Source organism: Bombyx mandarina, chromosome 22 (genome assembly GCF_030267445.1).
Source record: "Bombyx mandarina strain Sakado chromosome 22, ASM3026744v2".
Taxonomy (NCBI): Eukaryota; Metazoa; Arthropoda; class Insecta; order Lepidoptera; family Bombycidae; genus Bombyx; species Bombyx mandarina.
The window spans coordinates 8,668,215-8,680,995 of NC_143228.1; the positions used below are offsets into that span (position 1 = coordinate 8,668,215).

The window sequence follows — 12,781 nt, forward strand, 5'->3', positions numbered from 1 at the left end:
GTAACAGTGCGTGAAACTATCCTGTGTTATTTTTAAAAATCACCTGTTATTCCAAACGTATTGACCTCGACTTAGTTACTTTATTACTAAGCCCATCGTTTTTTTTATTGCTGAGATATATATATATATATATATATATATTGTTTTCTTTTATAAATCTGTTAGTGGTTTAAACTAATTGCGCAAATTATAATTTTTGCGGCATTTTTTTACACGAAGTTATTGCGGAGGTCAGACATGAACTTGAGTTGTGAATACCGCAGGCTACGGCAAGTCGCTTTACTCAAATTTACTCAATATGAGTACATCAGGCTTCTTATCCTTCACGTCACGACGATTTCACCACGAGTCTTATTTACTAAAGTTTTTCAGTTTACAGACTAATTTTACACAAAATCATCTGATCCCTTTTAAGGATAGTCATAACTATTGTTCGTTGGCTACAATAGTTTGACTAAAAAATAATGGTTGCGTATCATTTCCATTCTATGTCATCTTGTCGAGGGTATAGAGATAAAAAGTACTATTCCCAAGACATATATTTTTCTACATAAACGTGTGCGAAATCATATGAAAAATATTTCAATAAAGCCACAATCTTCTAAGGTATTCTCAAAAAGCAAAAAAAATATAAAAAGTGTTTTTTTCTGAGGGGGGGGGGAACTTCTAGGTTCCACGTTAGTGTCCGCACCTAGATGGCTCTCGGAATATGTGAGCCTATGTCACTACACGACTAGGCAGACGAGCATACGGCCCACCTGGTGGTGAGTGGCTACCGTCGCCCATGGACTTCGACAATGCCAGGGGCAGAGCCGCTTAATACTCTCCACAAGCCTCGTTTGAAGAAGGACATGTCATAGCGCTCGGGAAACACCGTGGAGGGGAGCTCATTCCAAAGTCGGATGGTATGTGACAAAAAAGATCTCTGGGAACGCACTGTGGATGACCGCAGTGGCTCCAAGTAGTATGGATGAACTGATATGTAGTAATTCGGTTAAAATTATTAAATAAAAAAATCCAATACATACTTGACGCATTGAATATAATTATAAATAGGCTCTTAGAAAATAACTATGATATAAATTAAACACTTCAAATATACAAAACAATAAATAAGATGAAAGGTAGCTAGCTCAGGATATACTGACCTATTCCAGAGAATCAACATAAAAAACATTTTTTTAAATTAATTTATATAACATGGAGTTTTTTTGGTTATGAGGGATAATTGTAACGCCATTTTAAAATGTACTTTTTACGTGCACGAGCTTACCTGGTGTTAAGTGGTTCTCGGAGCCCATAGACATCAAGATCGTAGATACCGCGATGATAATCATGAGACACGAGTTCTAAGACTCCGTTTTATAGTATAATAGCTACCCCACCCTTCAAACCAAAGCGCATTACTGCATTACGGAGAAATAGGCAGGGTGGTGATACCTACCCGTGCTGGCTCATAAAATACCCTACCACCAGTGTAGATTTTAAGAGATGAAAATAAAATTAATTAAGAATAAACAAAAGGGGGAAACTTTAAGGATACATAGACCTAGACAGGGATCGAAATGCTAGATTTGGTCATTTTTCTTACGCCAATTGATATTACAAGAATCGATTTTATAAAACTGTATGTCATAAATTAATTTAAGCAATTATAATAATTCAAAAATAAATAAATAAACGTGACAGTATTTGCACTTCGTCTAGGACTTTATTAAGTGATACAAATAAATAGTTCCGTGAAATAACTGAAATAATTTTCCTAATTTTTAGGTGGCAACTCAGAATTGTCATTAGGATCAGCGACCGTACATTTCTTGTAATGGGTTCGCATGTTCGAAGATTGTGTGAATGCGAGCTTACAACGCGGGCAAGAATAGGGCTTAGAACCAGTGTGAAAGTTTAAATGAGATTTAAGATGATGTTTCTTCGTAAACGATTTTGGACATAGCGTACACGAAAATGGCTTCACACCTGAAATACAAACATAAAACTCAATAAATTAGATTACAATCCTATCGTTGTGAATTTCGTCATACGTTCAGCTTGTAACAAAAATTTAAAATTTCTATTTTGTAACGGTCGCACTTCACTGTTAGATCAGAGAGAACCAATGAGCTGGTCCGACCAGATTTGAATTTCGATAAATACAATATGGCTGCCGCCTTAATAGTTCGTACTTGTAAACGTGAATAACTTAAATATTAAATTGAGGTATATTGTGTGCATAAATTGTTTAACTAAAAATATACAATACTAGCGGCATGCTCCGGCTCCGCTCGAATGTTTAATAAAAATTTCAACGATATTTGACGTTGTTTTTTTTTTAAATAAAACAACCTTATTGTGGCATAACTATAATAATTAGACATATGCTGTCGCGACACTTTTTGTAAATAATAATTGTGTTCAAACCGGTTCTGTAGTTTCAGAGCCTATTCAATACAAACAAACAAATCTTTCCTCTTTATAATATTAGTATAGATAATTAGAGTCATACCAGTATGGAGTCTTAGGTGGAGGGTCATGTTGGATCTGTCAGCGAACCGCTTGTCGCAGTGCGGACAGGCGTAAGGTCGTTCGCCCGAATGTGTGCGCTGATGTTGCTTCAGGAGCATCTTACGGGAAAACGCTTTGCCGCACTGATCGCACACATGAGGCTTCACACCTAGTACAACGAACCTCAATATACAAAAAGTAACTACAGTTTCACACAAACCGAACCATATCTTTGGTCCAAAATTTTAAGGTGCACAGATAAAAAATAAATGAAACATAATAGTCTATTACTTAATTCTGGCTGTTTAGGGTAATCATAAACATAACATTTATATACAATTGCTTCTAGTGCAGGAACACATTAACATGCGGCAGCACTAGTCGTAGTCTGGTCGTACTTAGCGTTTGTGTTGTATTGTGTAACAAGAGAAATAAAAGGCTTTCTTCCTAAATCAAACTTCATTGAAGCTAGCCAGCAACCCAGCACAAAATACAGTCCAGTGCCCTCAATCTCTCAATTTTGATTACAGATTGGGTTATGTACATTATTCGATTTTTTTAAATGTGTTATAATTATGTAATTATTGGTTAATTGAATTAATCGTTTTATTGTACTTATAAGAACCTGTATGTAACGGTGTGCTTAATTTAAATTACGTTCAGCATATTTTTATCTGTAAACTTTTGTGGCTATTTTAATTAACTACTAGGCGTAGGATGTAATGCGTATATTATTATATACAAAATTATTTGTTAACATCCCATAACAACTCTTATTTATTAGAGTTATTTTTGAAAGCTCTTTCCTCGATTACTAGATATACTTTATTTCCATACATGCGGTTGCTTGAAATAAATCGTTCTAAATGTTAAGGCTATTGTTCATTTATAGTAGTGTTTCAAGAGTAATTCCATTCTATTCTATACGTTCTATACTACATTATTGAATTGCTTATTCTCTTTTTATATTTTTATCTTAAGTCAAATGTCATAGAATGCTTAACTGTTTTGAACACAGGTACAAAGGGCGAGTTAATGCACAGATACTAATTAATATTTACCTGTATGTATTCTTACGTGCATGTTATAAGCGACACGCTGATTGAAAGATTTCGGACATTGCGAACATTTGTATTCCTTACGATTTCTGTAAAGCAAATACATAATACTCTATATATTATCTACATACATACTACTAATAATAAATACATACTACTCTATACTATCGATTATCTCAAGTTATTTTACAGTGGAACATCTTTTTCTGACATTCAATGACCAAATAAGCTCATGGCGTTTTTTTGCCTGGATATTGGCCAGTAGCTTCGAGGGGCTATTTTGGCATAATTTTGGTTGATGGGCCATTTCGCGGTGTTCAGCCTAAAATAATTTGCTAACATCTACTTTAGCAAGAGCAATGCTTTGCTGAATCTACTACCGGTTTGTGTGTGTGGGTGAAGATGCATGTCAAACCCTTCGTAGCAGTCGATGAATTCGGCGAAAAGGGCGTTGACGGGTACTTGGAATACTTCTACTAAACACTGAATACATATATTATACGTCAATATACGTGTTACAGTGTCTATGGGATACAGTAATCAACATCAGCCGTAGCCTCGTTCGCCAAACCAAATTAATTCACGTCACTATATACTACACTATATCTTACTTAATATAATTGAGATTTTGATCAGATTACTGAAGTTGTGCAGTGGCATTATGACTGTAATATGTATAGGTGTACGCAAACCAATTAACGTGCCTCGATAAAGTGCACAGATAATTTACACCATTAAAAAAATTTATATAAAATTCTAGTATTAGGACATACCTATGTATTTTCATATGACTGCTTAGGTATCCTCTGTCGTTGAAATACTTCCCACAAACAGTGCATGTAGCTGCAAACTCTCTAGTGCCTCTGTGAATCGACATATGGTACTTGAAGTTGCGCAGCTGTGAGAATGTTTTGCCGCATTCGTTACAGGAATAACGTGCATTTTTTGAATGTCGACTCATATGTGTGGTCAGCGCATCATCAGACAGAAACACCTGGAAATTTTAAAAAAATAATGCAAAATTGATGCGTAAGCTAAAGCAGAAGTTTAAATAATTGACGGAAACTACAAGTCTTTGGAATTTGATGAAAAATATTGGATTTCTTGAAAAAAATACAAATTTCAATCCACAAAAATTTAATTCGTGTGACGCGTGATTTAATTTGTTATTGTTCTTCACAAGAGCACTCTTGACTGTTACTATATTTTTATTAGGTACTTTTGAATTATAAGTATTCGTAGAAATTAAGCCGGAATTATTGCTATATTTAATGAATGCTGCTATTATCAACACATCATCAAATGAAAAATTTCAACATTGCTCCTTAAAATACAGTAGGCGTTAACAATATTAATAGTAAATAATTAGTATTGTAAGTTACAAATATTTTTTGGAATTATAGTAACAAAGTTATTTAGGTTTGTGAAATAAACAATGTTGAGTTAAATGAAAACAATGTGATTCTATAAAGCTATACTCGTAAAAACGATATATGCCTATCTCATAATATGATTAGCACATATTATCGTCATCGTACCTATATTGTCGTCGTGGCCTAAACGATAAGACGTCCGGTGCATTCGTATTTAGCGATACATCTCGGTGTTCGAATCCCGCAGACGGGTACCACTTTCTCTAATGAAATACGTACTTGACAAACGTTCACGATTGACTTCGACGGTGAAGGAATAACATCGTGTAATAAAAATTAAATCCGCAAAATTATAATTTGCGTACCTAATTACTGGTGGTAGGACGTCTTGTGAGTCCGCACGGGTAGGTACCACCACCCTGCCTATTTCTGCAGTGAAGCAGTGCGTTTCGGTTTAAAGGATGGGGTAGCGGTTGTGCTGTTAAAACTAAGACCTTACAACTCATGTCTCGAAGTGGGTGGCGGCATTTACGTTGTAGATGTATATGGACTCCGGTTACCACTTAACACCAAGTAGGCCGCGAACTGGTTACCGGAGTTGGACTCACAAGTCGTCGTACCACCAGTAAGGTGCTTCTTACCAGACTGGCTATACGCTTCTCTAATGTTCTATTTTTACAAACCTGGTTACAAATGTTGCATTTAAACTCGTCTTTTAAGACTGGAGGTTGGATGCTTAGTGCAGCAGGGGTAGTTGCACAGTTATTGTTGTTATCGCTAACAACTTCAGACACCTGAAAATCAAGGAGCAATAGTATATTGAATCAAACAGTCTTGTTTAAAATAAAACAGTTGAAACTAAAAAAGATTGTATGAGATACTTTGATGTGTCTATAGATTTGATGCGTTTAATAGATTTAATTATTATTATGACACATATTTTTTTATCTTCCATAAGCTATCGCTTAATCTCTCTATTGTATTTTATTTATAATAGTCATGACCATAGATTATACACGTCATGACATTGTAATAGTGGTATAGCAATTCTGTATCTTCAATAAAAAGTAAATTAAATTAAAGGTATTAAAAATGAAAAATGAATGAAAAAAAAATTTAAGCAATTTATGGAATTTTATGTTTTCAATAGCAAAAACAAACAATACATTAAAGCAACTACAGAATAAACGGTAATAATTCAATGTAATTAATATACCTTGTTTAGTAAGGGTAATTTTTCACTTGATTCTTTGAATTTCCTGCGAAAAGGCTTCGCATCTACGGGCAAACGTGGTCGCCAAGGGTTCTCTAGAACATGATTTGATATTGCTGCTTTCGATATAGTTCTAGCATTCGTTTTAGATTCGCAGAATTCGTTTTCAAAATCAGTAGCCAGACTAATAAGCAATGAACTTTCTCTTAATATAGTTCGCTTTTGTAGAGACATACCACATTTGTTTATATCAGCCATCGATTGGGTATAACTCGACATATTTTGAATGTTTGTGTTTGGAGCGTGATCATTTAAATAGGTTGTCTGTAGGTTAGTCTGTAACATGGGTACTATATTTTTGGGTAATGTTTCTGTATTCGTTACAGTATTCGAATATTTATAACACGATCTTAGATTAATTATCTCTTTTGTGTCTTTGGTCCGAAAATAATTTTGCATTAAATTCTGGTTTTGCGTAAACTGTCTCAAGTGTTCAGGGCGACATGTCGGCGAATGAAAGGGGATCTCGACGGTGCTTTTATATTTTTGTACATCTATGTCGCCGGCGCCGAGATGTTCGGCATTTGCATTCGTCAAGAGCACAGATCCCGGAGAACGATAGCATTCATTTGATATTGCTAGCACGCTTCTCGTCTGACCGTTAACATTACCGTTTCGAGGATATGTCTCGATAAATAAATCACGTAGGAAAGAGTTCCTTTGTCGGTCTACAAATGATGATTTGAAATCTTTTGAAGCATTGTCACACTGTACACCCCTATTGTCTTGATATGTAATTTGCCTTCCGTGAGAATCAAAGTTTTGCAGAAAATATTGTATACCTTTAATATTCGATTTTTTCTTAATAGTGACGAAAGATCCGCTAAAACATTCTGTAGATTTCGGACTGAATATACAGCTTTGTTGATATGCATTTGTCTTGAAAAATGAATTAGAACGAGAATTTTGTACACAGCCTAACTCTGGATTCAAAAGTTCGTAATCAATATATATTCGCATAGCTTTCACTATATCCAAGAACATGTCCATTTTCTGTTTTTGTAAAACGACCTCCCCATTATAAATATAATGTAGAACCGCCGACATGGCTTCCTTGTCGAAATCCGGTAGCATCATGTGCGTCGGTGTCTCATTCGTGTGACAGGATAAGAGAATTTCCTGAAAACCAAAATGTATTTCAGATCAAAAATAAAGAAACCGAAGTTACACGAACTTATGTGTTAAATTAGTCACGTACCCTAAGGAAGGTACTGGCGCTGGCAAGAACAACACGATGAGCCTCGAATGTACGATCGCCACAGAGCAATTTCACATCGCACCAATCGGCGTACGACAGCCATTCACACATCTGCTGACAGTTCAATTATAAAACTAGGTAGTACAGCTACTGACGAATGAACATACGATGTACATAGTTGTGGGTCATTTAATTACAAAAATAATGAAACTGTCGCTTTAACGGCTAATTGAGGGTAATAAAATTAATGTTCATGAGACGGTTTTTTCCCTTTGCTTAGATGATCGAACGAGCTCCCGATCCACCTGGCAGTGATAGTTATTGTAGTTAAGTAAATGCCAATATCTATGACACATGAGACGGAATCCACAATGAAATTGTAACACGACTATACCACTACGAAATAAGCAGGTTTGTGGCGCTAACGTAAGTGCATCAGACCAACAATAAGTTTTTATCGAATGTATTGATATTGATAAATAATAGCGAATAGCAAAAATGATTGAATTTTTTGGAGAGTCCTTATTATTTACTACAACAAGAAAAGTTTCCTGGCTAAACAAATAATAATATAATATTCAAAAAAACAAAATAAACACTGGCACCGTTACTAACTAGAAATAGAATGTCTGAGTACATCAAACAATTTCAAAGTAATTTATATAAGAACCGAGAGTAATTGAGTAAATAACCACGAAATTTTACTCAAACGCTTTTAAACACGCTATCATCATGGCATACTTTAAATTGTTAGCGGCAGACCCGTATAAAGCGCTAGTGACTAACGCGTTTTAATAAATAAAATCCCTGTAAAAAAATAATGAAATCCCTGTTGAGTACACCATACATTAAATCTCATAATATATTCTATTTTAATTCCACGAATATTAGTAAGAAAAACACAACCACTCAATCCAGTGTATTGTTAAGAAAAGAAATATATTTTTAACAATTTTCCGAACGAATTTGAATTAAAATCAAATCATAGTGTACAATTTGTATCGGTTTGAACAGTTATGTCGCCAAACAGCATAGGTACCTGCGGTGATGTCTCGCACAAAACGTTAAATTAACCAAACATACACGACCAGGTCAACGTTTTTAAAGTAGCACCGAACGTGAAAGTGCAGAGCAAATAGTTTTGATCAAACAAGTGAAAAATTAGAAGCTTTTTTTTGTATCTGGCATTAAATGGTTACCGGAGCCCATAGATTCGACGCCACCGTTGTCTACCTTGAGTCATGAGACCGAAGTCTCGATTGTATTGTATAAAGATTGGGTTGTGTTAGCCTGCAAATTTTAAACCGCCCGTGCGCGATCATAATCCTCTTTTAAGCTTGCGTAACTACTGCGTATGGTAGCAGCTACAAGCAAACTTCTAAATTTTGCGATTTTCGTTTTTACTCAACGACTTGTAGTATCCATATTTATTTTTTACATTTATTTATATCTATATATATAAATATGAATTGCTGTTCGTTAGTCTCGCTAAAACTCGAAAACGGTTTGGACCGATTTGGCTAATTTTGGTATTAAATTATTTGTGGAAGTCCAGGGAAGGTTTAAAAGGTAGATAAATAGGCATATGAAAATGCTTGGAATTAAATAAAAATTACAATTTTTTTTTTCCTTTGATGTGTCCCCCGTCGGACGGATTCCTTTTGTTTGTTTTAAGTTTATTTTATACAAAAGTTTAGTTCTTTTATTTATCGATTGAAGCACTACGAAGTCTGCCGGGTCAGCTAGTAAATAATAAAATATATTTATTTGATTCCACAATAATTAGATAGAGCTTAATTAATTAAGTATTTAATGATTATATTACTAAGTAACCGTAATAAATCTACTACTCATGCAATTTAACCTTCTAATGTGGACCTCCATATATATTGTAAAGGCTAAAAGCCTCCAAGCGGTATACATAAATACATAAATATATTATCACATGCGTTCTGATTTTGAAACCTAGCATTGCGGATACATAAATAGATTTGGCGTCTTATTTGACGCTACGGACGCTTAGTTAGTTTTAATGTTGTAAGGTAGTCACGCTACCTACTTTAAGTTAAGTAAAGGTAACTCTTACTCTTCTATTTTAATAGCAATTAAATATTTTAATCATTTCAACAAAATCTGTGTAGGTACCTAAACTATCTAATTGAAAAAAAATATTAAAACCAATGAAAGTAGCTTCACTTTGACACACAAAAATACATAGTTCCTGATCTTGAGACGTAAGTCTAGTTAGGTCACAGTATTTCTCAATGTTTATTACTAATGGATAACTCAAGAAAAAATATTTGTTGAATCAAAACAAAATCTTCACAGCGCCAGGACACTGCAGTTAGAAAGTAACAGTTTAATAAATTATTTTCTAGTTCATTACCGATTATTTACAGCATAATCTAGTGTCTAGAACAAACATGCTATCGGAATCGCGGGATTGCAGCGCTAATTGCCGATTTGCCGATTTCAATCGAATTGTGGAGGCGTGTAAGTTTAACGGCCGCTATTACCCATGAAACTGTTTATTCTCCTTTCTTTTTTCTATGAGAATCAAATTGTAATACACTGCTAACTTAATTGATTATAGACAAACTAGGCTTACCGAAATCACTTATGTACCTATCAAAAGGTACATAAGTGATTACTCAAATAACACCAAAAAAATATATTTTAGTAGGAATACAATTTAAAATGTCATTAATAATAAAAGGAATTAAGATATTTAATGTATTTATATAGTAAATAGAATGAAAATTTAATGCACTTAAAGTTCTAATTACCTACCTAAATAAAATTAAAACAATAATTCGAAACAACATTAATCTGATTATTTATTAAAATTTTCACATTTAAAAATATTAGTTTCAACTGTTAATTTTAATCATCAACATTTAAAAAAAACATTTAATTTACTTACGGCTGCAGGTCAGAAAAAAGCCCGAAAGATCTTTTTTTAAACAATTTATGTCGATACACGTGATTTCGATGATTCTCTTCAAACGGGCCAAGAAGCTCCGCGCGCTGCCACCAAACTGACGACTAAAACATATGCGCTGAGAAGGCACACTGTCTATCTCCAGTTTACTGATAACTTGGACGTTTTGAATCTTACGTTTACATTTGACGAGTTGTCCACAATCCACTTCAATTCATACACAAAGAAATTATAAAAGTAATCTGGTTTCAATGTCAAAATACTTATAAAACGTTAACTAAAACTTCCGATAGGTGCTTATTTATACGTATTCTACAAATATAGGGCCATTAAGTTAAGCCTAGATATGGAAAGCTAATTTTCGTTCTACGAAAAAAAACTCATTATCAATAGTTAAAGAACCTTAAATGTTCATTTACCTAAAAGTATCTAAAATGTACCTTCTTTACTTTCAAGCTTTTTTTATAGTCTTCAAAAAGTTTTCGATGTCCTGATTGGAATAGGTCCGCTTCTCTTCTGGGCCACTAGTGCCAGGGATTAAGCCAAACCATTGTCTAGAGCCAATGAATCCGGATTTACATTCAAACAATTTGCATTTTAATTACAAAATTTTCATCACAGACTTCTTAAACAACACCAAAAACTTAACACACACCAACATACGTATTATATACAATAGTCAACTTTGATCGGAAATTTGTCAATGAAGTCAAGCGATATTAAGGTCATAAAACAAAAATAGTGCCTGTAATTATGGTTATTTTTAACAGAGATCAAGTAAATAAATCCATATTATTACATCTTGATATGGATCTAATTCAAAATAGTTTTAGGGTTTTATCTCGGGCTTTTTAGTATCGTTGTATTATTTAAAACGTTTTGAAGACTTTTTAATTATGTCTATGACTCGCGAAAACCGAAGAAAACTAATATAGATCCTTGTCCTTGGCTCAATAATTTATGTTCGTACTGAACTGAATTCATTAATTTGTCTCATTTTACCGCCAATGCACCAAAACAGACAAACAGTTTGTAAAACAGTTTGTGTACAGATTATAAATAACCTTCTTTGTTTGCTGCTCTGAGTACTTTTTTTTGTTGCATAGATAGGGTGGACCAGCTCACAGCCCACCTGGTGTTAAGTGGTTATTGGAGCCCATAAACATCTACAACGTAAATGCGCCACCCACCTTGAGATATAAGTTCTAAGGTCTCAGGTGTAGTTACAACGGCTGCCCCACCCTTCAAACCGAAACGCATTACTGCTTCATGGCAGAAATAGGCAGGGGTGGTGGTACCTACCCGCGCGGACTCTCAAGAGGTCCTTGCATAAACACAACAATCATTACAATGTGATATAACTCGCAATTGTATTATTTAAAGGCAGTCCCACCATTCAAGCCGTTAGTAATGATTACTGCTTCGCGCCAGAAATAAGCAGGGTGGTGGTTATTGGGCTCACAAGACGTCCTACCAACAGTAAATTTACTGCTATTAAACGTGATTTTTTATTTTATTTACGTAAATTAAAGATCAATTTTGTAAATTTATATAAAATATAAAATTAAAATTATAAAATATAATTTTAAGGTAATTTTTGTAATTTCGTTAATAAGAAAGCACCGTCCACTCAGAAATAAATAAAATCATAAAAAACGGTGCTTTGAAGTGTCTTTCTAATTAAGATAATATCTACATGGACAATTAAAATATTTTGACAACGATTTCTGAGAATTTCATGTCTGGTTAATTGCGTTACATTATTTTTAATGATGAATAAGATGGTCGGTTGGTACTTATGCTACAAAATAATTACGTTTTGACAATGTGCATTTTGCAAAAAATGGAAGTTTAAAAATTCAAGGTATAACTTGCGGTATTATTACATATTGCTACTATTGAACAAGGTAGCACAAAAGATTAAATAATTAAATGAAAAATAAATATTAAAAAAAACTGATAACTACATTAACAGTAACAAAGCTGTCCTTAACTGCGATTATACGATAATCCTACTAATTTTTAACATGTGGCTACAACATTAGTAAAATTTTTATCAAAGATCTCGAATGCAAATTTCCAATAAAAAAATTCCCGTAATGGAAAACCGGTGATACTTATTATTTCCGACATATTATTAAAAATAGCAATCCAAAGATACTACTTTGCAATATATTTTTAACAGCTAGTAATCTAATTCTTACAACGTTCACGGTTTGTTCGCCAACTGCAGCCTTTGCTTTAGATTTTTACTGGTGGTAGGACCGCTTGTGAGTCCGCGCGGGTAGGTACCACCGCCCTGCCTATTTCTGCCGTGAAGCAGTGATGCGTTTCGGTTTGAAGGGCGGGGCAGCCGTTGTAACTATACTGAGATCTTAGAACTTATATCTCAAGGTGGGTGGCGCATTTACATTGTAGATGTCCATGGGCTCCAGTAAC

The 12,781-nt window shown here is 34.2% G+C and overlaps 1 protein-coding gene across 1 annotated transcript; it reads right to left on the reverse strand.

Moving 5' to 3' along the window:
* Positions 1 to 148: 148 nt before the first annotated feature.
* Positions 149 to 12,589, reverse strand: LOC114244268 (uncharacterized). Its single transcript, XM_089737170.1, has 8 exons — positions 10,325 to 12,589; positions 7,402 to 7,512; positions 6,147 to 7,322; positions 5,614 to 5,724; positions 4,331 to 4,551; positions 3,561 to 3,646; positions 2,501 to 2,668; positions 149 to 1,974 (listed from the first exon to the last, which is right to left on the reverse strand). The coding sequence occupies exons 2-8, from the start codon at positions 7,510 to 7,512 to the stop codon at positions 1,763 to 1,765; spliced, it is 2,085 nt and encodes a 694-aa protein (XP_089593296.1). The 5' UTR covers positions 10,325 to 12,589; the 3' UTR covers positions 149 to 1,762.
* Between the last annotated feature and the right edge of the window lie 192 nt (positions 12,590 to 12,781).